Source organism: Phalacrocorax aristotelis, chromosome 6 (assembly GCF_949628215.1).
Source record: "Phalacrocorax aristotelis chromosome 6, bGulAri2.1, whole genome shotgun sequence".
Taxonomy (NCBI): domain Eukaryota; kingdom Metazoa; phylum Chordata; class Aves; order Suliformes; family Phalacrocoracidae; genus Phalacrocorax; species Phalacrocorax aristotelis.
In genome coordinates this window covers 35,523,927-35,551,634 of record NC_134281.1, presented here as the reverse complement: position 1 = coordinate 35,551,634, position 27,708 = coordinate 35,523,927, and the positions used below count along the sequence as shown (strand labels likewise).

At 51.9% G+C, this 27,708-nt stretch overlaps 2 protein-coding genes across 3 annotated transcripts; one reads left to right on the top strand and one right to left on the bottom strand.

Moving 5' to 3' along the window:
* Positions 1–911: 911 nt before the first annotated feature.
* On the top strand, positions 912–8,242 carry RGS4 (regulator of G protein signaling 4). 2 transcript variants are annotated; one of them, XM_075097184.1, is made up of 5 exons: positions 912–1,177; positions 3,797–3,901; positions 4,814–4,875; positions 5,637–5,803; positions 6,334–8,242. In XM_075097184.1, the coding sequence occupies exons 1-5, from the start codon at positions 1,134–1,136 to the stop codon at positions 6,583–6,585; spliced, it is 630 nt and encodes a 209-aa protein (XP_074953285.1). In that variant the 5' UTR covers positions 912–1,133; the 3' UTR covers positions 6,586–8,242. The 2 variants fall into 2 exon arrangements, with proteins under 2 accessions (XP_074953285.1, XP_074953286.1); XM_075097185.1 differs by lacking the exon at positions 5,637–5,803 and having other exon boundaries at positions 1,035–1,177.
* Positions 8,243–9,031: 789 nt separating this feature from the next.
* On the bottom strand, positions 9,032–22,524 carry RGS5 (regulator of G protein signaling 5). The gene is made up of 5 exons (XM_075097186.1): positions 22,392–22,524; positions 16,564–16,674; positions 13,827–13,888; positions 13,543–13,709; positions 9,032–13,025 (listed from the first exon to the last, which is right to left on the bottom strand). The coding sequence occupies exons 1-5, from the start codon at positions 22,433–22,435 to the stop codon at positions 12,864–12,866; spliced, it is 546 nt and encodes a 181-aa protein (XP_074953287.1). The 5' UTR covers positions 22,436–22,524; the 3' UTR covers positions 9,032–12,863.
* Positions 22,525–27,708: the final 5,184 nt, after the last annotated feature.

Below are 27,708 nucleotides of genomic sequence, written 5' to 3'. Positions count from 1 at the left end.
CCAAGATGATCAGGGGACCGGAGCATCTCTCTTATGAGGAACAGCTGAGAGACCTGGGTTTGTTCAGCCTGGAGAAGACTGAAGGGGAATCTTCTCGGTGCTTATAAATATCTGAAGGGTGGGTCTCAAGAGGATGGGGCCAGACTCTTTTCTGTGGTGCCCAACGACAGGACAGGGGGCAATGGGCACAAGCTGGAACACAGGGAGTTCCACCTGAATATGAGAAAAAACTTCTTTCCTGTGCAGGTGACAGAGCAGTGGCACAGGCTGCCCAGGGAGGTTGTGGAGTCTCCTTCCCTGGAAACATTCAAAACCCACCTGGATGCATTCCTGTGCCCCCTGTTCTAGGTGTGCCTGCTCAAGCAGGGGGGTTGGATGAGATGATCTCCAGAGGTCCCTTCCAACCCCTACCATTCTGTGATTCTGTGATATGCCCCTTGGAGCTTTTTTTCAGCCTCACCAAAGGCATATATCCATATTCCTCTTGAATAAAACAGGACAGTCTTATTTGCCTGGGTAGTTACTGGTGAATTTACATTCTTCTATCCTTAGAGCTCTGGTTTCTGCATTTGTTGGGATTATGGGAACATTTTGTGTTTAAAATTGTTGTCCCTTATTTTCCCCAGGTTGCTTTAAATAGAAGGGGAAAAATGAACAGAGGGACCAGCAAAGCTTATGTCACTTCTCAGAATTGATTCTCTGACCCTTTTTACTGTCTGTGCCCCTCTGAAAATCTCCTCCAGCTTTTATCTGCACTGTTCCACGTTCTGCAATAGAGGAAAGCCCCTGAAGCATTTTCCACCCATTTAAAAGAATCTCTCTCTGCAGCCAGACACCAAGCTTCATTTCTGGTAAGGTTTTCAATCTCACTCACTCCTTTGTCTTGGCTTATACGTCACCCTCTTCCTCTTGGGTGGGCAGAAAGGGGACGGGTGCTGCTGCTGTGCTGACTTCTGACTGGGTCATCAAGTGCTGCTGGGCTGTCTGGGCTAGGCTATAAAACAGAGCCGAGGCAGCACAGCTGGCTCAGAGACGAGACTGAATTCTGCAGACAGCAAAGGATACACACACAGCCTCTGCAGCCTCCTGCGTTGTTGTATTTCCTGGAATACAGAACTGACCTTGGGAGCAAGATGTGCAAGGGACTCGCTGCACTGCCAGCCACTTGCTTAAAAAGGTATTGTTTATTTCCAAGCATCTGTTAATGATCTTGTTAGTTTGGAGATATACTGATGTATTGCACTTTGTGTCTGTAGCAGAGGTGACAGATTTGGCTCTGATTCTTTTGTTAGATTAGATACAAATGATTGCTTACAGGCTTTTTTTTCTGTTAGTCAGAAGCAGAATTGCATGAAGGTTTTGTACGGAGCTGTTGGAACTCTAAACCCATCCTTCCCATCAGCAAAATAAGCAGCGTTTAGCGTTGCTATATTTTGATATTCCTGTCATCTGCTTCTGCCGCAAGCTTTGCACCCCTTTTCTCCTTTGAATCCTCTTTCTCTGCTGAATTTTCTTTTCTTGATTTTTGAGGAGGAAGCAAGGCAGACAGGATATAAAAAAAAAAAAAGAGAGTTGTTCCCCAAAACACATCCCAAATGCAGAAACCCAGCCTAGCAGGACCAGAGACCCAGCCGCCAGCAGGCAGGGCGGGGATACAGGCCAGCCCAGGGCACCGCGGATCTGGATGCGGCACCAGCCGGTGTGGGGTCAGCCTGTATCCCCTGGGTGTGTACTGATGGTGAGGGACCAGGTCAGGCTGTACCACTGATGCGCAGCACTATGGTGCCGGCATGGGGCTGGCTGTACCCCTGTTGTGCAGTGCCAGTCAGGATGGGCTGAGCTGTACCACTGCCATGGGTGCATGATCTCGCTGCACCCCAGTGTGCGGTACTGACCAGGCGTCCCAGTGCTGGCAGCACGGAGCCTGTGCACCCCGCAACCGTGCCCTTGGTGGTATGGCCTGTCCCACAGCCCAGCGTCAGAGATACTTGGTGGTATGGCCTGTCCCACAGCCCAGCATCAGAGATACTTGGTGGTATGGCCTGTCCCACAGCCCAGCATCAGAGGGTCTCCATGCCTGCATGTGGCCACAAGCCTCCTGGAGGGGCGTTCCTCACTTTCAGGTGCTCTAGGGCCTGGAGACCCCAGCAGGCTGGCCCAGATACCCAGAATGGCACTGGCTCCACAAAACTCCCTGCTCATCCAGGCCATGCAAACCTGCACAGGTCTCTCTGATGGTGCAGTGCTACCTTTCTGGCCACTCACGCCACCAGGAGCAGTCCTGAGGCTGCTTCCCAGTAGCCATGCAATGGGAAAGGGTTGGGAAAATACAAACTGAGACTCAGCCTGCTCCCGTCCGGGAGAAGTTGTTCCCTGCTCATGGTGGATTTGAAAACAAGTGTTGAAAAGGTGAGGAAAAAATACTGACACCTTTTACCCCCAATTTGCAGGAACATTTGATTGGGGGGAGAAGAAGAACATTTGAAAAAATGCAAAGAAAAAAAAAGTCCATGCCTTTTAACCACTTCTCTCCAGGATTCCCAAGAAAATCCCTCTCTCCCAGAAAGCTGCAGAACCCACTGCAAGCAGCAGTGTCTTGTTCTCTCCTGCTGCTGCCTTCCTGCAGATCTGAGTGGTCTCCTCCTTCTGGGAGCAGGTAGTATGGCAGCACGAGAGATCCAGAGTCTGGCAGTGCAGAGTACCTGATGCCCGCCTGAGCAGGGCCTGGATGTTGGCCCTGGTCACATACACCATGCTCTAAAGAAGCTATGAGTTTCCTTTGCTCTTACCCTAGTACTGGAGTTGTTAAGGAAACATTTATGAGGACAAGCAAGCAGTGAGATAAGATATGGCCAGGACTGCTGACAGGGTGCTATGGCTGGAGCAAAGAGCAGTGCTTGGGAGGCTGAGGAGCTACCGGAGTTTAGCCCTGCGGCACAAATTCTTGCTCCTTTCCAGGCACTGGTCTAAGGCACAGAAGAATTTCCTGCTTATGCTATTGTTGTACCCTGCAGCAGGGCTTGCGCACCTGACCAAGCAGGACTGATTTATCTACCCCCTCATTCTTAAACTGGATGGAAATCCAGAGGGATGCTGAGGCCAATAGCAGCTGCATATCTAGATGCTGCTGTCAGGAAATTGTTGTCCTGAGCACACTGGAAAGCAGAACAAAATTAAGTATGTGTTCTCACAGGAGCTCACCATGGAGCAAGGGAGTAGCTTGCAGTCAGCATGGACTGGTTGTGGTGAAGCTCCTGGCTCATCCTCTGATCTCACCCCATGGTCCTACTCCAAGCCCTTTGCTTCCTCCCCTTCCCTCTGTGTCACAGGCAGCTGCTTGGTGGGTGGCCTGGCACTGCCCTGCTGCTCCTGTAGCTGGGTGATGAGGTGGGGAGATGGCAAGGGCTGCAGGAAATGGTTAGTAAGCGTGTAAGAACTGGACACGGGTAGCTGGGCAAATCAGACATTTACAGCACAGTGACACCTTCCTATCACAATATTTCAGTAGGAAAACAGCAACTTCTCCCCCTTTGCCAGCCCTGCCTTGAGGCTGATGACCCTCTCAGCAAGAAAACGGTGCTGCTGAACTTGAAAAATTACTTCTTTAACTTTGTTGTATTTGTTTAGCAGCAGAAATGTGCATTATGTGAGGAGTGGAAAGCCAGCACTGGAGTCACCAGCAATGACCTGCATTTGTGTCACTGAGTAATGCTAAAGGAGCTTATTATGGGTGAGGAGGCTGCAGAGGGAGTTGTAACGCATTATCTTAATCTTGTTCTTGAATTGTTTCTTTTAGTGCCAAAGACATGAAGCATCGTCTGGGCTTCTTGCTGCAGAAGTCAGACTCCTGTGACTACAGCTCTTCCCAGGGCAAGAAGGAGAAAATATCTTCAAGCCAGAGGTAAGAGCAGATGCTGCCATGTACCCAGGCTGGCTGCAACATGTTTACTCTTTTACTGCACTAGACTTCATTAGCATTTCTGCTGCTGCTTTCCAATACCTCCTGAACACCTGTGTGTTTGAATCTAGTGTGGCAATAGTCCTCAGGTATTGATAGTCCCTTTCCATTTTCCAATCACACTTCAATAAGCATGTACACATGGAAAGACTTGTGCAGTCTCCTGCGCAGGAGAATAACACCATCACAAGACCCAGTGTGACTTAACATGTCACAGAATCAGCATCGCTCTCTCTTTGAGTTGAATTTGTGCAATGGTCCACACAGCTGCACAGAGATATCAGCACAGAAAACAGAGCGAGCAGCCTGTCAGGTTATAGTTGCTCTCACTGAGGTCCAAGTAGATGGTGTCCTTTCCAAGGAGGACTCCAAAGGCCAGGGTATGCTCCTGAAATAGATGAGCCCTAGGATTATCTGCTATGGTAGGAGGAATGAATGCAGGATGTGTTCCCACGTCCCTCTCTCTTCCACATAGCTACTGTTCCCCTGAGAGGTTAAAGAAATCAGCTCTTTGGAGTTCACTGATATGGCCTGTAAGAATGATCCCAGGTCCATGCCCCATCAAGAGATGCAGCCAAAATAAACTCAAAGTCCCCAACAGTTTTTCCAGGAAAAATCTTTTCCAGCCCATGGCTGGTGATGGGGATGGCAAACTGGAATTTCCATAGGTTAGATCTGGGACCCCCAGGGCTCTGTGAAAAGCAAGCAGACATTTCCTTCTTGGTCTCTTCTTGTGTATGCTCTTACAACAATCAGGGAAAGAGATTTTCTAACAGTGCTGAGCAAAAACCCAAATTTATCTTTTCTGTACTCCCCTTAAATCTTCCCTATGCTTCTGCCTTTGTCTCCTTTTAGGGTTAGCCAAGAGGAAGTCAGAAAGTGGGCAGACTCTTTGGAAAACTTGATCCATCATGACAGTAAGTAAAGAGGGCCCTTCTGCTGGAGATGTTGAGGGTGCTGCCTGCTAAGTGTGTGTGCTGAACAGTCCCCCGGAGGGGGCATGGGACATTATCTTAAATCTCTCAGCAGCACACAGCAGCTCCTTTGGCCACACAGGCCTTTGGGAGGGGTGGTGAAGGGTGCTCTTGGTCAGATCCAAGGGACAATCCGAATGTATCATGAGTGGGACTTATGACCTACTGCTGAGCCATCCCTTTTGTGAAGGCAACTGGTTTAGCCCTGTGCAAGGGGAGGGTGAGACTGCAGCACACAGTTAACAGCGGGTTAAACAAGAACCAAAAAGTGGAGAAACTCTTTGCAGCTGAGCCCATGGGAGACTTTGTCTTCCTGCTGGCTCCAGGCTACACTGATGTCCTTGATGTTTTCTTCATGTTGTTCCCATGGCCTGAAACTTTGTGGCGTGTGTTGGCTGTCTCCTTGGGGCCTCCTGGGAACACGCAAGTTGCTTGTGTTTTCCTGGCTGAGCCACTGAAGGTCACAGTGGGGGAGCAGGCAGCTGAGGACCACTGTGAGACATCCCCATGGAGCCTGTCTGAATTCCAGCCTCCCTCAGCATGCACAAGCGACTGTCGTGGAAGCAGGCAGCCGTCCCCAGGGGAGCTGCTCATTCAGCTCTGGGAAGGAGAACACAGAATTGCTGTTTGCTGGGATTCATGGGTATGACTGTCCAGGAACCCACACTCTTACCTGATCTGGTTTTCCTCTAAACAATCTGTAGGAGGACTGGCTGCTTTCCGTGCTTTTCTCAAATCTGAGTACAGTGAGGAAAACATCGAGTTCTGGGTCAGTTGTGAGGACTACAAGAAAACCAAATCACCAGCCAAGCTCAGCCCCAAGGCCAGAAAGATCTATGATGAGTTCATCTCAGTGCAGGCAACAAAAGAGGTATGTGCACAGAACATTTCTTGAGAAAAGGTATTGCCCTAAATCCTGAATCAAGCCAGCAGCACAGGAAAGTAGAGATCTGGTAGTTTCACAAGAGTAGAAGGATGTTGCTTCTCTGTTAGTTAGCAAGCAAATGGTGTCATTTTTATTGCTTTCATATTAAACTTGGATAGAGAGAAAGTGGGTTCAGTTACACCCATGTGGCCGTCCCATGTGCACACTCAAAGCCCAAGAGGACTATGATTCCCAGTGTTCCAGCTGCTCCTGTGCAGTTGTTTGAGTTTTCAGGCTGGCTGAATCCCAGAGGGATATGTGTCAGTCTCCCCTGACAGTTCATCTGGCAGCAGAGAGATGTTGGTATACAGCTGCACAGAGTCTGCCAAGGCTACAGGGTGTCCATCGGCCTTTTCTTACCACTGCCCATCAAGGACAGCTTAAACCCACTTGGTGAAGAGACACTTGGATTTTTCTTTACCTATGCTAGCCAATTCTGGGGCAGATTTGACTTGTGCTGTCCTTTTGGCCCACAGGTGAACCTGGATTCATGCACACGGGAGAAGACGAGCCACAATATGCTGGAGCCTACACTGTCCTGCTTTGATGAGGCTCAGAGAAAAATATTCACCCTCATGGAAAAGGATTCTTACCGCCGTTTCCTCAAGTCCCACTACTACCTGGACTTGGTGAGCCCACCTGGTGCTGGTTGCAGGCCCGAAAACTGCAAAAGCAGCCACAGTCACACCTTAGACTGCAACTCAAACATCATCTCTCAGTGCGCCTGAACCTGCAGCAAGGCAGGGGCGGGCTGGGCTCTCGCAAGAATATTCGGCAGCAAAAGCGTTCATTCTCATGAAGCAAAAGAGCTGTCTCCAATAGCTGTCTAATGTCCCAGTTGTATCCCATGTCATGCAACAGCCAGCATTTGTAACCCAAGCCAGGCTCAGTTTGTGTAGCAAACCCTCCTCTGACTCCACCGGTATAGGAGACCTGGAGTCTGTGTCTGACATGAAAGCTGGGTGCAACCATTGCGTGTCTGCTGTGTTTCTGGCAAGCCCTGCAAGCCCAGGAAGGGGGTTGCGGAGCACGTGCTCAGACCCAGCACTACCCACCAAGGGACCAGACGTGCAATGTTGCAGTGTGACACCTAGCAAGGAGCAGGGGAAAGAGGAAGCCAAGGCAAGTATTGGGGACAGTGATCTCCCCTTTCTAATCAGCAAAAGCTTAGACGAAAAGGACTTGCTCTGGTCCTTAGATGTTTGTATAGCTCCCAAATGTCTGGGCTTTCAGTAGTATTTGCTCAGAACTCAGGCTGTGCTGCATTACAGTCATCAGACATAGGAAGAGCCCCTAAACTTTCTTGAAGGGAGACCAAAACTCAGACAAACAGCCTCCCTCAACCATCACAGCCACAATCACAGGGAAGCTCTCCCCAGTGGGTGCTTCTCCCTCTGTAGCTTCTAGTTTAGGCTGGCAAGGCTATTATTTTTGGGGAGGTTCATTATTTTGTATATTATTAATTGTGTCTTTCATGCTCCCAGGTTAAATACCATAGATGAGCAGAAAAGAAATGTGTTCCTTCTCTCCCAGACTGGCAGGTGTATATTACTAACTCTGGGACTGCCATCTGAATTCAGGTTTGACTGCCCTGGCTTGGATGGAGCAGTTTGCAATGGAATAGGACCACTACCACAACAACTGGGAGGAAAGGCCCTGCCTGGGTGTACTTGAAAATGCCTTCTTTTTTTTTTTTTTTTTTATATGTTATGCGAGTTTATAATTCAGTAGTAGCATGACTCACTTTTTCCTGAGGATGGTAGGAGGAAGATGTCAGTCTCATTACTGCTCCTGGGCCTCGCCAGAAGGCAAATTACTTTTTAATCATTGCGGTTAGATATGGCCTTTACTGGGGGCTTTGGGACTGACACTGACCTGCAGTTGAAGGTGCAAGGGATATAGACACAGGGCTTGCTGTCTTGGGTTGCAGCACCAGGTATTACCAGCCAGCAGCTGGGACCGCCTGCTCCGAGCAGTCCAGAGATGTCCGAGCTGTCAGTGACACTCTCCCCCAACCTTTGGTCCCTCCTTAGCTGGATATTGCGGCCCTGACAACCATGTATTCCTCACTCTGCATCCCAGCCCAGACAACAGTTCTCACACCGGGATTTTGACATGGCAGGAGGAGGCTGTGGTTCTCCCATAGGCACATCCAGGCCCTCTTTTGACATTAGCTTTATTTTGTATTTATTAGATTGTACTGACATATACCACCCCTGCATGTTCAGCTAAGAGATGGAGAGGCTTGCTAAAGCTCTGAATATAGCCAAGCATGTGGCTATGTTTTATTTTCCCCCAGTACTGGGAACTCTTGATAACTATTGCAAATACTGTATTGATATTTAAATAATGATGAATACATTCTAAATAAAAATGTTTGCATTAGTCCATTCTAAAATGCCATTGTGTGAACCAAAGAAAATGCATGGTGATGCAATTCATTGGCCAAGCTTACTCTAAAAAGTGATTTTACAAATGGCTTCACTCAGAGGTTGTTTTAAATTACAGAAAGATGAAACAGCCATTATAACCTTCAGATGCCCTCGGCACTGTGAGCCTGAGGGATGCTGGGCTTTTTGGGGTCCATGCTGTGCCTGACAGCAAGCTCAGCACAGAGGCAACCCATCCTCGCCAAGGGCCTGGGGTGAGCATGACACCCCTTTGACAGCCTTGGAGGGGGGAACATAAAGGAGTACCTCCTTGCTGCAAATGTTTTCCCACCCAGAGCTCCAGAGGGGAACACGTTTTAGCTCAGAGCTCAACCTGTCCCTGGGCCCAAACCCTGCGAGTGCAGAGCTGCCACTCAAAGGCGGCATGGCTGGGGGTGAGCAGGGCTGGCTCTTGCTGTCCCCCAGCCCCTGCAAGTGCTGCAGGTGCTACCACAGTGCAAGGCAACTCTGCGAGCCAAAGCCTGAGGCTGCACCCAGGCAGTGGGGTTGGGGGTGCCCGTGCCATGCTGGCGCTGGGGAGTTTCCTCTGGACCAGCATCCTGGGGTGATATTTTTATTCCCTTTTCAGTCTCCTGAGGAAACCACCACATCTGTTGCAGCAAAAGCCCTTGGAGGCCTTTGGTCTTGCCAGGGCTTTTGGGCACAAGTTTTGGGAGTGCCCTGCAGAGAGTAAGGAAACACCACACCACCAGTGCAAAGAGATAAAATGAATAGTCCATTGAGATAGTAGCAGAAATACATGTTTATGTGTGGATTATTGAGTCGTACAAGAATATGGGTTAACACAACTAGCTCCTCAGTGCACACCAGTGGCCCACATGAAGATCTTTAGTGGACATCACACGGGGAACGTCAGACTGAAAACCAGCTGCCTGCAGGTGTGAAGAGTCGATCCCCACTCCTGACCTCACCCTGGCCCTTGGCCACAGCATTCGGCATTCTCTGGGGAGTGACCAAGGACTGGGGCGAGCCTGGGGGAGCCCTGGGACACCTTCAGCCCCCCGTGGGCAGCAAGCAGCTCCTGCCGCTGCCTCACAGGCTTCAGCAGTCCCCAGGGCTGGGACAGGCCAGCACTGGCAGAGCCCTGCCTCAGCATCCGGGGGAAAGCTGGGTGATTCACACCGTGGCTATTGAGGTGTGAGGCTCCAGGTCACTGAACTAACCAGAAAACACACAGCAAATAATACCCAGCATTAATCCGAGGGATGCAGCTGCAAGGAGCCCTCCTCCTCATGTCCCTGTGGTGGGGAGTGGGTGCCAGGGAGACATGGAGGCAGCACCTGGTGCCCCAGGGACCCCGGCTGCAGCGTGGGGTTGCCTTGCCCCACGGCAGGGAATGGGTGTCCCTCAGAGAACATGAGCCCTGCCTCCTGCACCAGCTCAGTCACCAGGACATGCTGCAGCTGTGGGCACCCAGCAGCCACGGGCACAGCGTGATTTTGGAGGATGTTTTGGAAGATGCACCTTCATGGTCACTCTAGCGGATGGCCAAGGTTTCCCTCAACAGGGTCTGACACCACAATAAACCCACACATGCTCATTTCTGTGACAGATCCCAAACACAATAACCAGAATCTCTGCTTTTTGGCTCTCTCACTTACTGGGGATCCAGATTCCTGTGTTAAGAGTATGTATATATGTGTTTGTGTATACCTGTTGATGTCTATAGAGATATAGATATACAATGTCATGTGTATAGTGCTCATACATATGTCATATTTGACGAGAGCAAGAGTGATAAAATACATGAAGTATTTCCTACCAGAAATATAATGGTTGGTATCAGCCTGACAGTAAATACCTCTGGGCCTGCAGAAAGCTCGGTCGTGGGGTGGGTACAGGCATTGCCACCTTTTTAGGGCAAGCTTGCTCAAGTAATTAGCCAAAGGACCCTTCTACACAGACACAACTTCCCAAGAGCTCCAAAACACTTCAGGGGCCACATTTCATGGCCACTCGGTAGCTCACTGGCACCTGTTCGATCATCCCCTAAAGTAGGCCTCCAATATTTTAGCAGAAATCAAGCTGGGGAGGGATTTCCAATAGGGCTGTTTCACCTCTCCTGAATCCAGCCTCCACCTTTCTTTTCAGCACATGCATACCGAGACACCTTCTCCCTGCCCCACACGTCACTGTTGCAGCTAGTGACATCTCAGGTTTTGATGGTGCTCAGCAGGCCAGCCTCCAGCAGCATCCCAGTGTTGGCATTTAACCATAAAATGTGTGAGAGTATCTGGAAATAGCTGCCAAAGGATTAAGTGAAAATTAAAGATCTGGATCTTTTTGCAAGGAAGCCTGTTTGGTTTTGCATTTCTATGAGTCATGCTGCGAACAGGGAGCTTGAACATGCTGAACCCACTTGTCTTGACATTAGTTCATGGAGGTGTTAGGAGGGTGCAGGGACCGCGCCTGGGCAGAGGCGATGGGAGCACCCTACAGCAGAAGGGCTGGCCAAGCGCCCCCTCCAGTGCTCAGCCTTGCTCCTGCCTTCCCCTTGTTGCCCACGCTCTCTGGGCAGTGGGCGCTGCCAGGGGTAGTCCTGTGCCCTTCCAACAGGACCCTCCTGCTGCTTGCGAGCTCCCTTGGGCTCTTTGGGGCCACCCAAGCCGCCCGCGATGCTCACCCCTGGGGAGTGCCCCACAAGCATCACAACCTGCCGCTCCAGCACTGACTTTCCCAGGCCACTTGCTTCAGATGAAAACAAAAGTCACGTTTGTGACTGCCTCCATCCTTCCCCTGCCTCTCCATCCCTGCCTGGAAAACAAGCTCGCTTATTGCAGCTCGGGATGTATTTTTCTTCGTAACCATAGTGACAATATGTAAATATTTGGGGCTGATGGGGTTTTGATCAGATTTTGAAAGTCTTGAAGAGGCTGGCAAACCCATTGTTTATGTTACTGCATTTTGGATGGAGTCTTATGACTTGCAGTTGAGGTTGAGCAGCCGGGGGTAGCCGGTCCAAGCTGCTTGCTGGGAGCACTGTCACTTTTTATTTTGTTGGGTTGCTGGCTGGGCAGCTCGATCCCTGCAGCGTGCTCATTGCAAGCCACGGCCCTGCAGATGCTGCACCAGGAAACCATCACAGTGACGAAATATCCAGGCCCCACGGAGCACGGGTTCATTGCATTCACCTCATGGCTGAAATGAGACCCCAGCCACCTTTCATGTATGCCCTTGCCCCATCCTCAGATGTGATTTCTTCTGGTAGCGAACAGTGGGCTGGCTTTGAATCATTCAAAAAGAGCTGGTCTGTTTAAGAGACAGCCTGATGGAAAGACATGTCCTAGGCAGACAGGAGGAGACAGGAGAGAGATGCAGGCTACACAAACTCAGCAGAGTTTGTCATCTGTTCAAGAAGACGGGTTTATTTTTCGTATTTCCAATGATAGTTTTGTCTTTGGGTTTTGGTTGGGTTTTTTTTTAATTGGATCTGAACAGTTGCAATTAGCAGCTTTTTTTTCCCCAGCATGATTTTCCTCCCTCCTCTAATTGATTCCCCTTGACTGAGTTTGTGCAGAAGTATCGCTTTGGCATGCCTACTGCAGAGAGAAGCAACCGGAGCAAGAAACCTCTGCAGCAACACCCAAAGCTACAATCCAAGCACACCACCAGCTATCAGCACTGCTGGGGGCTGCGCATAGGCATTGGGGATACAGGCACAAGCTGCAGACTGGGAGCTCAGTACATCATGCAAGTGGCTGGAGCAAGCGGGAGGTCTGGGTTGCTAAACAGTCCCGGTGTTTTGAACAAACAGATCTCATTTTATCCTCTTTACTGTCTTCAGTGTGAAACAAACGGGCTGTCTCACAGCTGACTGCAAGTGGAGTGGTGCTGCAGGCTTGCTCGGCCCATCCCTTGTGCCAGCAAGGGGCACACTGCAGCACACGGACGCGCTGCTCCTGGATCTGCCACACAGCCGTCCCTGCCATAAGCCGTCACTGTGCCTGCTGGACAGCTGCTTTCTGAAGACAAGATGATGCTGATTCCGCAGTGGGCATGCCCCACCCTGCACCCCAGGGCTGCAGGCATGCTGGACTTGGCCAGGGAGGGGACAACCCATAGGGTGCCCTGTGCAGCCTCAGCAATGCCCTGGGAAGCCAGGAGGAGGGAGAGAGCCTGGGGCAAACCAGCGATATGGGCAAAATTGGAAGAAATACTGGAGTGTCCTAAGAAGTCCTAAGACAACAGAGATGGTGCCTCAGAGTCTCTGACTAAAGCCGATCCCCATAGTGCCAGCGATGCACCAGCTGCCTGAGCGGCTCCCAGTCACTGCGGGGCTGGGGCTGCTCCGCCACCCTTCTGGGTCCCAAACCCAGGGAGAATCGCCAGGGGTTTCTGCTAATTGGTCTTTTGTGGGAGGGGAAACAGACTGTAAGAGAGGAGACACCGGGCCATCTGGCAGTTGAAAGCACGGGGGAAGGTGTTTAGCAATGCCCCTGCGTGCTCTTTTAGGGTGGTATCAAGAAAGCAAAGCGGCTGCAGGAGAAGGGGCAGGTGTTTAGACAGAAGCAGTGGGACCACCCGTGGAGAATGCATCGCACAGCCCTGCCACATTGCTACTTGATTAACTCCTGATAAAGCTCCGACCGCACAAATCTGGGCAGGGAGTCTTTCTCCATCAGGGCAAAGATCCTCTTCTGGGCCATGTCAAAGCTGCTTGGTGATGGTTCCACCAGGTTCTTCATGGTCACAGCCTTGGTGAAGTGGTCGATGTTTACCTGTGATGGGAGTGTAAGAGGTATGGGGATCCTGCCTTTGCAAGGGGTGGGTGATGGCATCTACCCTTGGCTGCTCTGTCCCACCAATAGCCACACAGTGGTTATGGGGAGGGACCAAAGCAGGTTCACTTATCTGGGGGAATTATGGGTGGCAAATCTGTAATGAAAGAAAGATGAGGTCTATCCTGCAGCAAAGGAAACTCTGGGGTGAGGGCTACCATAGATTGTAATCACTTATGATTAACGTATGCCATCTGTTTGGAGCAGGGGACAGGTATGTGCCTGTGGCAGGAGGCAGCCCAGCAGAGGCTGAGTGTGTGAACAGGAGCACTGGGGCTGCGAAGAGTGGGATTACAGCCTGTGGGGATGGGGTTGCCCCTTGCCAAGGGTACAGCCCTCTGATCCCCTCGGCCATGGTACAGGGTGCCCTGCAGCCATCACTCTCTTTTGGGATGGAGGCCACCTGGGCAGCAGCTTCATCCCTCCCAGCACAGTCTCCTGCCCTGCAGCCACTGACCTCTTTAGTTGCCTCGGTCTGGATGAACTCCTCGTAGATCTTCTTGGCCTTCTCTGCCATCTTCATGGGGGACTTGGTTTTCTTATAGTCCTCACAGGCCACCCAAAACTCAACGTTCTCCTCACTGAACTCAGAGCGCAGGAAGCTGCGGAAGCTGGCGAGCCCATCTGCAGGGAGAACAGGCCCTTGCTGAGCACTGGGGGTCACAGGGGGCTGAGCTCTCACTGAGCACCAGGTGGGACATGGGATGGGGAGGATGTGACAACAGGGGGATGTGAACTTACAGGGGTTTTGCAGGAGTTTCTCCAGGGAGTCACGCCACTGCAGAGCCTCCTCTGGTGATGGCCTGAAGGGAGTAATGAAAGCCCAGGTAGCCCATGCTCACCCCACAGCCCTAGTCTGGGCTGTAGGTTTTTAAATAATTACTTTAAAAATGTGGAGGAATGGAGTAACGAGCTGTGGAGACTCTTGCAGAGCAGGGGTGATGGTTGAGCAATGGAGATGTCACTGCATCACAGCATGGGTACCCTCCTCCTGGGGACAGCGAGAGCCAGGGGAGGTGAGGAAAAGTTAATTCCCCTGTGTTTTCAGCAGAGACATGGCTTAACCACAAAGTGAGTCCCCTCTTCAGCCATGGGTCCCCTCCTTGTCCCAGCACCCATGTACAGGAGGGCAGAGTGGAGGCTCTGCAGGCAGCTGGGAAGCATCCCTATGCTTTTCTGCTGGGGTGGGGAAGGATGCTCCCCGCTGTGGAGGGGTGGACGGGGCCGGATCCTACCAGCCCTGCGCTGCCAGGGCTGGGGTCAGCACCCCTCCATCCCCACAGCCCTCCCGCCCCATTCCCATGCCCTGCAGTGGGGCAGGACGCCAGCCTCGGCTCCCTCCTTCCGTGGTTTTCATGTGTGGCTTTTCCTCTCGTTTTTTTTTTTTGCAATGCTTGCAATGTGAGTAAAGAAGATTGTGGGGTCTTTGTTTGTGGTTTGGGTTGTTTTTTTTTTTAAGCCCCAAGGAGTTTGACTGAGCTGCCCAGAGGCACAGGGCTCTTGCCCAGCCTTCTACCCACCTCAGCTGATGCTCAGTGCTGGAGGGGAAAGGATGCCTTACGAGGCTGCTGAGCACTGGGCTCACTGCCAACCTGCCCTGCTCCCTGTGGGCAGTGCTGCAGCTCAGGTTTGTTTTGCTGCCACAGGGTCACATGTCAGGGCTGAAACCATCTGGGCGAGCAGACCATCCCTGTGTATGGTGAGGGAGCAGCAGGCAGGACAACCTGCTGGTCCTGGGGGCCTTGGTGCTTCAGTGGTGGGTCTGCAGAAAGACCTAGGAGCTGGGGTGCTCCTAGCCAGCTGCCCTGCCTGGGTGGCTCCAGCAGGGAGAGGGTAACAGCAGAAACACACGGCTTGCTCAGGTAGGGTATCCAGCCCTCAGTTATCAAACTGCCAGCACCCAGCAGTAAAGACTATGATGGGGGCTCTGATAATTTTCTTTCTGGACTTTGAATTGCATCTGCCCTTGCTATCAAGGATCAAAAGCCCTCCCTGCCCCCGTGTTCCTTCCAGGTATCTTTGCAGCCCCGGTGAGGGGGAGCATTGCTGCAGCGACCCAACACATTCCAGATTTCCTGGAAACTACCAAATTCACTTTTCCATTCGCTGAATGTCCCAGGGATGATACTAACTGCAAAGCGAGATGCTGACGGGTGAGTGATACTGAGGCTGTATAACAGTGCAGTGCAGAAGAAAAACAACTCCAGCCAGCAGGGAGTGAAGATGTTCTCCAGCTTTCAGCAGGGACAGCTAATGGGGACAAATGTGTCTCCTTTGCAGAGGCATCCGGGGCACAGCAGTGACTGAGTGCAAAACATGCTGCCTGCCAGGGCTCTGCCTGCCCTACCTGACCCAGGCAGCTCTCACAGAGCAGCACTGCAGTGGGCAGGCACCACGTTAGCAAGCGTCCCCACATGCTGCAGTTGTTATTTTAAAGTGGAAAGAGAGGCTTGGCCTTGTGAAGAGTGGGCATGTGCCCCTCCTGGTTTTAGTTTAGACATGGCTACTCGAGCCCTTGAAGATGAGCCATTGTTCCCAGTGCCATGAGAACAGCTGGCTGGGTCAGTCAGCCTTGCCTACCTCCAGCAAGTTAGATAGTCTTGGTGTCATCAGACCTGGGTCCTCCAGCACTGCGTGGGTCTGGGTGCAGCTCAAGGACAGGGAGCAGCTCCCTGGGGCAGGAGCAGGTGTCTCTAGGAGAGTCACCCACATCTGATGGCAGCAGGGCTAAGAGGTGGCAGAAGAGCAGCTAAGCAGCAACTCAGGTACTCGGCTCAGCTTCCTGAGGCTGGGCTGGAGGTAACCTGGGTGAGGCCATCACCCTATGTCTGGGAAGCCATCCTGCTTTTAGATTTAAGCTAACCTTTCTTTTAAAGGTTTATTTAATCTCCTTTGAACTGTTACTCCTGTGGCACAGCCCATCTGCCTCTCTAGCTTCTCCTCTGTTTTGCTTTGTCATTAAACCAGCTCAGTGCTGGAGAGCAGAGGCTCAGGACAAAGGCAATAAGGTGAGATGGCGCCATCATCACAGACCTGCCCAGAGCCAGGCATCACACTATGGGACTGTGCACCCAGCTCAGGGATACACTGCCGCCCCAGAGCCACCAGGATGTGCAAGACTGGCACCTCTGGGGTGAGGTGGTGACTCAGAGAAGTCCCAGTGCCATATGCCTCTGGCAAAACCTTTATTGAATGAATGTGAAATCTCATCAAAGTAAATTGAGTTTCTGTGGGAAATCTGGTTTTCATAAAGCTGTATTGCCTGACATGTCTTATGCTGCCCTGATGTAACTCTCAGAGCCCACACCTAGCTGGCAGGTCACGAGGAGCGTGCCACAAGCCACCTGGCAGGTAAAACCCGCTGCACCCACCCTGGACTCTGCAGCAGGGAATTCAACTCCTCTGCATCCCAAAAGGGCTCGCATCCACCCCTCCAGCCAGGCACGGCCAGCACAGCCTGCCCTGGTGCAGTACTCACTTCTGGGCCTTGGGTGGCTTCTCCGGCTTCTCTGGGTAGGGGATGATAAAGTCAATGGCCGAGTCAGGCTTCTGGAGCAGTGTGCCCAGCTTGGTCTTGATCTCCTTAGCCCTGCAGGAGGGGACAAGCAGAAGCAGGTCAGGCAGAGGGATGGGGCAGCTGGGATGGTCCCTGCCCCGCACCCACATAGACCCTAGCACAGTCCCTGGCCCTGCTGCTGGGGAGGTACAAAGCTGTGTAATTAATTACGCACAGACAAATGGACCCTAATGCTGTAAAGGCACCTGGCTGAGGCATTTCAAGCTGGGCACTCAGAATTAGCAGCAGCTCTTGATCTCAATCTGTCTGCTTTGTCCCCATCTGTGGCTAGGATAATTGTATCAGTGGAGCTGGTGGGCTGCTCTGAGGATGAATTAGGGGATATGTGTGCAGCACTCAGTTTCTATAGTGATGTGCTCCGAGGAAACGCTGGCGAGGAGCCGAAGGGGCTCCATTTGGAGAGGAGGCTGTGCAGGGTTCTGCGGTGGTCGGCATGGCAGCACCTGCCCCGCTCTGAGCCCTATCCCACATTGCACCCACCAGCCCCACAACACCAATGGCCTCCGGAGCACGATGCCCTCCTCAGGTCCTGGTCTGCAGCTAGAGGGAGCAGGAAACTCTCCTCATCATGTCCCCTGAGCTTTCTGAGGGCACTGCCTCTGCCTCCAGTGACACATGGTGCAGACCCCAAGCCCTGCACTCTGCTGCCAAGCACGTTCATGCCACGCAGCCAAAATGCTCCCTGTCCCAGGGGATGCTATTGCTAACACACAGGTTAGCATGCACATCTATACTTGCCAAAATCAGAGTGAAACACTCCTTGGTGTGATCTGTGCCCACCCCTGATCTTCCCAAGAATTCATGGATGGGAGCGTCCTCCTCTTTAGGCACTTTTATTAGGATTATATTATTTTTCTATTGCCCTGTTGGGGACCTCCAGAAATACATGCTGCCAACAACCCACCACACTTTCTGCTAGTGCTTGAGGTTTCTCTGCTCACACCTAAGTAATATATAAGCCTTATATCTGCAATGGGAAGGGTCCTGCAAACAGGTAACTCCTGGGTGCTACTTTCCCTGGGCAGAGGGGGAAGAAGGGTTTTAGGAGGTGAAATAGGTCTGACTAGCAATGGAGTTTCATCCTCCATCTTTCACCCTTCATCCATGTGGAGGATATATAGACAAGAAGGGTCCTGGGTCTTGAGACCAGGTCCAGCCATCTCCCAAAATGTGCCCTTTTTTTCAATATGACTTGCAACATGGTCCTGAGCATCCAAAGCCACCAAGGAGGCTCCCCACTGCTGCAGCTCAGTGTTGGTAGCAAGAAAAAGCTGAGATTTTGCAGACTAAACTCAGGTGTTCTGTGTAAGACTGAACAAATAAAGGGGTGAAAATGGACACACACCCATCTTTGCAGGGCAGGACTCGTGGCACAGCAACATTTGGTGACTTCCAGGATTACTGCCACAGGGGTGCCTTCACCACAGCGCAGCTGTCAAAGCTGGGCTCCAGATTCCCGGCCTCAGGGCTCATTGTGCTTCTCTCTGCTGTTTATTTTCACAAGCCCTCTGTGGATGATCACTCCCTTGCTATGTCTGCTATTTCGTTTCCATTCCTTCAATTTTTTCCCCTCCCTGTAAAAATCCCTCTGTGTTTTGGTTTTCCACCCGCCAGCCCCCATGGGTGACTTTGAGACCTGGCGTGGGCTCTGTTCCCCCATCAGCTGCCCCCTGCTTCTGCTGCGGAAACCTGCCTCCAACAGCTACACTTGCACAGGAGTAGGCAGGGGCCAGCAAGGCCAGCGTTGGTTGGCACAGGAGCAGGAGTGGGCAGCAGGGCCAGCCGGAGCGAGCAGCCCAGCCTGGGCCTGCACAGACCACCCGCAGCGGGTGTACAGCACGCAGCAGAGCAGACCCAGAAATCCAACTGTTCTCATGGAAATGTCAGCAGCTACAGGGACAGCTTGTGTTGCTCATGCTTCTGAGAAAATCTGCATCTTGCCTGGAAAGACCAGGACCTTAGGTGAAGGGTGATGAGGTCCCCACGCTCCCTGCACTGAGGTGTCTCTGGGACAGGGAAGCTGTCATGCACAGTTTGTCCCATTCCCTCTAATAAGTAAATAAAATACAGATAAATGCTCTGAGCCAGCTCCTGATGCGCAAAGCCTGGGGCTGGCTCTCCTGTGAGCCTCAGGTGCCCTTTGGCACCCGCAGGCTGGCACTGCTGTGCTGGGACCCCCACAGCACAGCCCTAACTCACATGGATGGCACAGCTGCAGCAAGGAGGAGTGGGCAAAGGCAGCAGGAGCTGCAGCCCTGTTAGCACTGAAGCAATGGGTGAGTGCAGAGGGTGCCGCAGGAAAGCTAATGGGGCATGACAGCCTCCATGGGGTATGATATCTGTGCTTGTGTCCACTGCTCCCCGCAGGAAAGGGGACACATGGGCTCGGGGAGCATCCCTCAAAGAGAGGCTGAGCAGAAACGCCAGCTGCCACATGGTCCCTCTCCCTGCCACTGCCCTGCACTTGAGAGGGCAGAGCCAGAGATGCTGTTGTGGCTGACCCACTCACAGTGCTGCCTGCTGTGCACTAGGGAGGGTCCGCTCCAGGCAATTGGACCACGCGCCTCATCATGAGGGTTTTATCTGGCAGGAGCAGGGGTGAAGGGGCTCGCCCACCTCTGAAGCAAGAGCAGTGGATGCCAGGGGGTCCCAAACAGGCAGGCGGAAAACACAGGCTGTGCAGAGTGCAGGGGCACCAAGAGCTACATCTAACACACAACGGCCTAAGGAGGTGGGAAGATAAGATCAGGACTCTGTCACTGCCTGAGCAGGACCTGGGAGCCTCACTGCTCTGGTGCAGGTGGGGACAACACACATACAAGATTTGGATGCAATCGATGGTGGCTTCACACAGCAGCAAACACTGTCCCAGATAATGCTCAGACCTGGTTCAAAATCTTGCTCTCCAATTCCCTCCCTCTGATAGTAACTTACAGCCAACATCTGTTGGGCTCAAAGGGCACTAATGGGCCTTAATGATCCTGAGCAGCCCCAGGTGAACCCCATAACCTGCCCACAACTGGGGGCTCCATTTAAGCTGGCCCTCGGTCCACCTTCCTTTTAGCTGTGCTGTAGGTGGGCTTCTCCCTAGCCTGATCTCCTGGCTTGATGTTGGACCTATATTGCAGCTCCACTGCCTGCTGCTCCTAATAGGGCTCCCTGGACGGTTCCAGTCCTGCTCCATCCCATGGGGCTGTTGGTGGACCATCAGCAGCTGCCCACCCTGCTGAAGCCCCACAGGTCCCAGTGTGGGGACAGTAGCGGGAACCTCCCTACCCCAAGCAAGTCCTCAGCTGTAGGGCCTTCATGAAATATGGGGAGATAGCAGAGATAAGGAAGCTTGTTGAAAGGAAGCGAGAAAGGACAGCCAGAGGGCTGAGTTCTTGCAGGCAGGCAGGCTGGCTGGTGGGAGGGAAGGACTATTTAAAGACATCATCCTGGTGTCTCCCAGCAGATGTATTACAAGCTTTCAAGCAAGACTTCAGCAAAGGCTAAACAGCAGGGTAAAAAGTCAGTTATAAACAGAAAGGCACCCTTCAAAATGCCCCCAGCGATGTCCGAGTGAGAAAAAGCAAGAGGACCGTGAACTCGGGAAGGTTAAGTGTGAGAACATATGGGAGCAAGCCAAGAAAAAGTCTGAGAAACAGCTTCCAAGAAGCATTTAAAGAAAATATGGGCTCTGTCAAACACATCAAGAGCAAGAAGGCTGCCGGGGAGGGCCAGGAGAGACTCCAGCTTTAAAAATAGAAGAAAAGAAGCTCAAAGAAGTTAAAGCTATAGCTGAAAGCTAAAGCTGTTGCTGTGTCTGAGGACAGGGAGGTGCCAGAGGGAATGCCCCTTCAGGGGAAAAAGGCTCCAGGGTGGATTCAAGAAGCTGTAAAGCTGCAAGTGTGATACTGTACGAGCATGTCAGCGGCAGCTATATCAGACAGCCATGGTGGACACGTGGACAAATATGGTCTATTGGAGAGTAGTCAAGGCAGCTCTGGCAGCAGGAAGAGATTCCTTCAAACCCCTTGGCCTTCTCTGGAGGCCAGTGAGCATATGCCTTGGGGAGAGTCAGGGGGTACCAGCCCCTTGGGTCTGCAGGAGACCTTGGATGGGCTCTCCAGACCCCAGGGCAGCTGCAGAGGGGAAGGTCATCTCATGGATAACAGCGTGGGAAAGGTAGCACACAACATGTAGGGGACATGGTGTGTTTTCCTCGGTGGGGACGGTCAGAGGGGAACACGGGCTAGGAGCATGCTGTTAAACATGTCACACACGTGGGGAGAAGGGCTGAGCAGCAGATACTGTGCTACCTGGGTACAGCACTTGGGGAGCAGTTGTAAGGAACTGCAGCAGGGTCTCGTGAGACTGGCAGTGAAGCGGCTGTTGAAATTCCTCAAAAAGCAATATAAAACAATGCACATGGCACAAACCCAGTCCTAACTCCATGTATAAAACAGTGGGCTGTAAGCGAAGCAGCCTTTCAAGAGTGAGGATTTGAAGGTGTAACAGAGGTCAGAAAAGCATCAGCATAGCAGCAGTGAAAAAAACCAATGTAACATTAGAAGTAGCAGAAGAGTGACAACAAAGGCAATAGCAGGGCATAAGTGTGTGGTTCACCCACACCTGGAAGAGCGCTGCCCATGGTGCAGGAGGCTGCAGGAGACCAGGCAAGGTGAGTATGGGGCCATGAGGATGGCCAAAGGGCACATTTCAAGCAAAGAAATTGTCACAGACCCACTCTCCTGTTCATGCCTGTGCTGGGAATTTGCCTTGCTTTCAGGCAAGGAGCATCAGCTTTAGATGGTAAAGTGGGACTTCTCCAGAGCTAACCCAGTACTAAGGTATTTGCAGCTGCGAGGAAATCCTTACTTGGTAATTCATGTGTAAAATCTTTTACGAAGTTTCCTCCTTGGGTGAAGGATCAAGTGCCCCTACTGCCACAGGGAGGCCCCAGCCTGATGCTGTGGCCCCCCTTGCACCTCTGCTTCTCAGCAGACCCCCTCCAAAGCCCTTCCAGATCCACTGGAGTAGAAGAGGGGTCATTTTCAATCAGCATGGAAATGGCTGGGGGCTGGAGCCTGCCTGGGCTCTTAAGGGGTGAGAGCAGCCTGGGAAGCACTACCACCACCGGGGGCAGGTTTTGAGGTGAGCACTGGGGTGGAGGAGGATGAAGATGAGTGCTATGAGCAGGGCAGAGCAGGCACTCTGCACAGAGACAAGCCTTGTGAGAGGGGCCAGGGCTGGCTAATCCACGTGCAAGAGACACGCAGGCAGTTAAAGAGGATTTTGAAGCACTTTGGAGCCAGGGCTGTTTTCACCTCAGAAAAGCAACCTCTTTCCTCCATTTTTCCTCCCCACCATATTTTGCAAACATTAAGGTTTGAAGACAACGTGCTCCGGCTCCAGGCCCACAAAGGTGAGCAGCTGAGGTTGAGGGGTGGGTTTTGGGCAGCCTGGACTTGCCCAGCAGAGAGGTTCCCAAATCAAAGGGGAGACTTTGGGTCTGGATCAAGCATTTTCCCCCCACAAGGGTCCCAGCTACTTGCAACATCCCGCTGAGCCCCCACCACCAAGGCTGCCTTCCCTCCCAGTTCAGAGCTGGGTGATCCCAGTTCCCATAAGAGATGTCCATCAGGGGATGCACTGGACAAAAAGCCTTTGTGCCCCCAGCTGCCCCTGGCAGAGCTCTGCAGGGACACAGGCACCCCAGCATCCCCACGCAGGCTGTCCGCTCTCACCTCTCTAGGCATGTGTGGGGCAGCGCTGCTAATCCTTTGCACATCTTGGCAGGCTGTAGTCTTCCTCGTCCACAAGAACAGTGTGAGCAATGGCTAAAGCAGGCAACAGCAGCTCCATCTGCAGCCCAGCTCCCCCCTCTCCTGCCTATATAGTGCTGGGAGCTGGACCCCTGCCAGTCCCGTAACCAATGCCGTCCATCCCGCCGCAACTGGCCTCAGTCCCAGCAGCTTCTGGATCTTGTTTTCTCCTCTCTAAGCTCACATGGGGGGAAAAATGTGGTTTTTCTGGGGTGAGATCAGGTAATAAAAATGGAGGGGCCAAGCTGCTGTTGGGGGGCCTTCAGAAAGCCCACAGGGTTTCCTCTTAATAATATGTCGGGCTCTGGGTCAGTATTTAGAAGAGCCAGGTAGAAATGCTTCATTCAAGTGGGGGGCTTTTTCAATGAAAAATATCACTTTCATAAAAATAAAAGTACTAGGAGAAGTCTTGCTGTTGACTTAAAGGCTGTGGCTAACATCAAAATATCCACAGCTTCAACAGTGGTTATCGGCTTGTGGGTAACAGTGACTTTTGTTCCAGAACAAATTCATTTTAATGGAAGCTTAAAAAAAATATCTTTTAATCATAGCAAATGTTCCAGGTTTATCTGACAGTGACACTTTGATGAGGCCAAAAAGGATTCCCACGAAGAATTTTGTTAAGTGGAAAATTTTGACCCTTTTTCCATCCCCTTTCAAAGCAGTAAAACACACACCAGAGCCCGGAGCTGCCAGCAACGTGGGTTGCGGGGCCTGAGCAGGGACTAGTTCCCCTGCATGGCTCTGCCCCATTGGGATGCAGCCCCTTGCTCACCTACGGCTTGGGTGCTGCACAGTGCTGCAGTATTTCTGTTTGCTTAGGCAAGATTTCTTTGATTTCTCCACTTAAACTCGTAATCACGGAGCCAGTGCCTCTCTATGGTCATGGTATCTGTGGCATGAGTTCCTCCCAGCCTCAGCCAGGCACCCAGGCACAGAGTAGGTACAACCCCAGAGAGAGGCTGCCTGCTGAGAGGCAAATCATGGCAAAGAAGGGACAAGCCTGGCTCTGAGGGGCCCTGTAGCCAAAGCCCTGACTTGGTGGCTCCACGCAGCCACGCAGGGGGAGAATGAGCTGCAACCAACAGCAGCAACGGAGTCAGTCCTAACACTCCTTAGCAGTGCTTGGAGTGGAGAAGGTAATTGCAGCCGTCCCGGATGTTTCCCTCCTGGCTTCCAGCTGGGATATGATAGCCCATCCTCCACAGGGTCACCTGGGGCACCGCTCATCACCTGGGGTCTGTACAGACAGACTAGAGCCAGCACACAGGGAAAGCCCTCAAACACATGTAGGGTGGCTATGGGGCCTCAATGCCAACTCTTTTGCAGTTTGTGTAGCAGGATTTACACCAACCCAGGTCTTTGTCACCTCACACCAGTGCCTGTGCAACTATACATGCACCTGCACAGGCACACAGAGGGTGTGCAGCTCTCCTCTGCCTCCACCTCCCGCTCCACCACTGCCAGGGCATCCCCTGGGCATCCTGCTCAGGGTTCACCCTGAAAATCCGCCACATGCTTGTCCCCACCTCAGCTACCTGGGTGACTTTGAAAATGTGCATCCAAGTGCTTTATTCAACACCCACAGCTTGGAGTTGGGAATAAGAGACCTTGCCCCCAACCTGGCTGTCTAGACTCCAAGGACGTTAATGGCCTTAATTGCCCTGACCAGCCCCACCTACCCCTTCAGCCCAGGGCTACATTTAAGCTCCGCCCTGGGCCCCCTTTCTCTCTCTGAGCAATGTCAGAGGTGTGCCTGACTCTGGCTCCTGGATGGTCTTTGGACCTATGTTGCAATTTGTCTCCTGCTGTTCTGGGATTATGCAGCAAATGATGTCTGCATTTCAGCATGTGAGTGCGATAACGGAAAGTTAGAAGTCTGCTAGAAACCGTGCCTCACTGTGGAGCTTGGCTTAGCTTTTTACTGGTTTGTAATGAAAATCTAATGAAAAAAGTACACACTGAAATTTCAGAGGATGAGATGCTTGAATGACCTTTCCCTGCTTTTGTACTGACTAGAGACCTCCAGATGCACTCAAACAGGGGTGCCACACCTGCTGGAGTGGGGGTTGCCCCTTCTTGCTGCCTGGCATTGATGTGCCCACCAGCCACTCCTTGCACCTCGCAGAGCGGGGAAGGAAACAACAGCAGCGGCAGAGGATGGAGGTACTTTACTCCTTCAGAGGCTGCTAGTATTTTGCCATTTTCACAGAGTGGGGGGGAGGGTCTGTTACTAGCATGGAGGTGCCTTGCCCAAATCTGGGGATAACCCAGGTCCCAACTGCCCCATCTCCCAGCAGATGGGGTGCAGCGGCCCCTGTCTCTGCTGAAAGACTGCAGCCTTGCAAGCTCAACAAGTCTTGGGGCCACAGAGGGACCATTCATTTGCCAGCAGGGATGTCACCAGGGTATCCCAAGTGCCAGGTCAGTGCCTGCCAGCTCAGCGGCTGCTTTGAAGGGCTCCTTTGAAGTTGAGGTGCTGTCTGCAGGGTGCTTTGCCAGCTGGCTGGGCACTTCCCAGCATAGAGGGGAGCAGGTGGCAGTGAGAGGTGGGCAAGAGCTGCTGGCGGTTCTCAGAGCTGCTAGGCTGGGAAGGGCAGTGGGGCCATGGGACCACGTGGGAAACCCTCACGCTTGACTGCTGAGCCATAGGGAACACAGTTATTTTTTCTCATTAATCTTCAGTAATAAAGCCAGTGTCGGAAATCCCAGGGGAGCTCAGATCTGTGGGATCAGGCAGTTTGTGTGAATGCTGTCCAGCAGACACCAAGCACCCTTATGTGCTCTCCTTCCAGCTGCAGCCAGGGCCATGTGCCCCTGGAAAGCAGACAGCCTCTCCAGGCATACTGGGAGCGTAGCTCCAGCTCTGCAGATCTCCTGCTGCTTGGAGGAGCCTGGGGCTTTGCCCTGTGAGACCCCATGGTGGAATTTTGTCTGTCCCCCAAGGACTTTTAGCTACTTTACCTCTTTCAGTCCTGGGAGGGCAAATCTCCTGGCCCTGTGTCTCTGCCATAGTTCAGTGACCGCTGCTCTATAATCTCTTCCACAGCCCCAGGGTGGGGGGGTTTGTTTAATGCACAGAGCAAGTTGGGGAGACTGAAGCCCAAAATGAGCGATGAAGCTTCATGCGAGAGGATCACAAGGAAGCTATACCATGCGCTGGGATTGCAGTTGTGCGTTTTAGCAGAGACTTACCTGAAACACTGAAAAATAAACCATATACCATTGAGCAGAAACAAGGGTTATACAGAAATAGCTTGTATTTTCCACAGACCTTTGTCCAGTAAGAAATATTTGGTTTGTGCATTTTAAGGCTTTAGAGTGCTAAGAAAATATTTCCAATTAGAAACTACCCAGACCTTACTTTTCTTCCCACGACAGCTTAATTTCTTTAGAAGCCCTTCTGGGAGAGCTTTTTGGAGATCCAAGTGCACTCCGAGGACCAGATTGTCTTGTGTACACAATGGCTGGTTTCCTCCAAGAGTGCCTTGCAACTGCCCCCTCAAAAGCCATGTGGAATCTCCCATTAAACCAGATTTATCCTGGGCTCTGTTATTTCAGGACTTTATCCTTTTAACAATTTGCCTTTTATAGAAGGCAGCCTTGCTGCTTTGCTGTTTCCTGGTTCCCACTGGAACTTTTTAAAAATTAGCATCTTATTTAACAACATTGGCTTTTTGGTAGAGGGACCACTGTAATTCTCACCCAGGTGAATATTTGGTGGCTCATCTGAGTGCTCCTTCTGGCAGATTTTTAACAATGTGTTCTAAAATAAAGTTAAAAATATTTTTGGGTTTTTTTTTCCCACCCCCTCCTCCCAGTGCCTTGGGACAGTCACGTAAATGCGTGTCTTCTAAGAAATGAACCTTGTGTGAGCTTCTTCACAGCAAAGACCAATGCAAGTAACTCACCAAGCTTTTCCATCGTGCCTCTTTCCTTCTCGTAGAGCCTGACCACATCCTGTCCCCACGGCTCTCTGGAGACCTTTCTCCTTCTCACATAGTCATGATTAATTTTTATGCCTTTAGGATGCTTTCCTCGAATATTCAGTGGCCTGCCTTTCACCTGTAACTTTCCAGAGCTTGTATTCTTTCTTTACTCTCCCATCTGTATGCAATTTTCACTTCTTTTAAGGTTCATTTCCACTCCCCTGTATAAGCACATCACCTTTTTCAAGGCCAGCCTACCTCTCCTTTCTCTTTTGACATTAGATGTTACTTTAAAGTTACTGCTTTTGTAATTAATACAAGTAATTATGGCTCCATGGCCTCTCATTTGTTGCCTTTGAACTAAGCCCTGTGCATGGTTCAGGAGACATTCGGTTAACACACAGTGTGGGGTTACACCATCCCACTGCCTCCAACAAGCTTCTGAGGTCCAGCCCGATGATAAAATGCTTGTGTAGAAGGAAGGAGGCAGGGGATCCCGGCTCCCTCCACTTGCTGCACCCAAGTCACTGACACAGGAGCTACGGATGAGGTCAAAGAGGAGAAAACCCTGGAAAGCAGCATTATCCAGAACAGCGGGACTCTGGCCAGCTGGGAATTCAGGAGTCACGTAATCCCTGCATCCCAGCTGCAGAGCCACCAAGTTCCTCGACCCAGAGCACAAGGCCTGAGAATAGCTGGGGCCACAGCTGGGACACAGTGCTGCTCCTCGTGCCTGTTCTGTGCCCGCAGCAGGGACCTGCTCCCCTTCCAGCACCCAGGCAGCGCAGGGCAGGGGCAGGCCCACCCTGAGATGTGCACGGGGCTGGCCTCACCTCTTGTACACACAGATCCCAGAGGAGCCAGCAGTGATAGGCTGTCAATGCAAGTATTTCTGTGGCATTTATGCTACTATAAGTACTAAAGTGACAGCCTGCATCTGAACAGCAGCACTGCTGCTGCGGCCCCTCTGCACCCAGAGCAGGTCAGCAAGGACAAGGCACATGCTGCGTGTTTGCGGCAACCAACTGCAGGCAGAGCCAGTGCCCCAGGCACATCAGCAGCCACTGCTGGGCTTCCAGGAGCTCCCGCTATTCAAGTGGCATTGGTGCCACCGTGTGCTCTGTGGTGTGCAGCCTCCACACAGGCAGCTGCGCACTGCCTCTGCTTTCCGGTGTCCCTCTACAGCATGGCCACTTGCCCGTGTGCATTCCTTGAAGTGTCACCAAAAAACACGATCTGTGAATAGATGCAGTTGGGTTTGGCAATGTGCAGGAGACAAACACAATTACAACACGAAGTTGACACAAAGA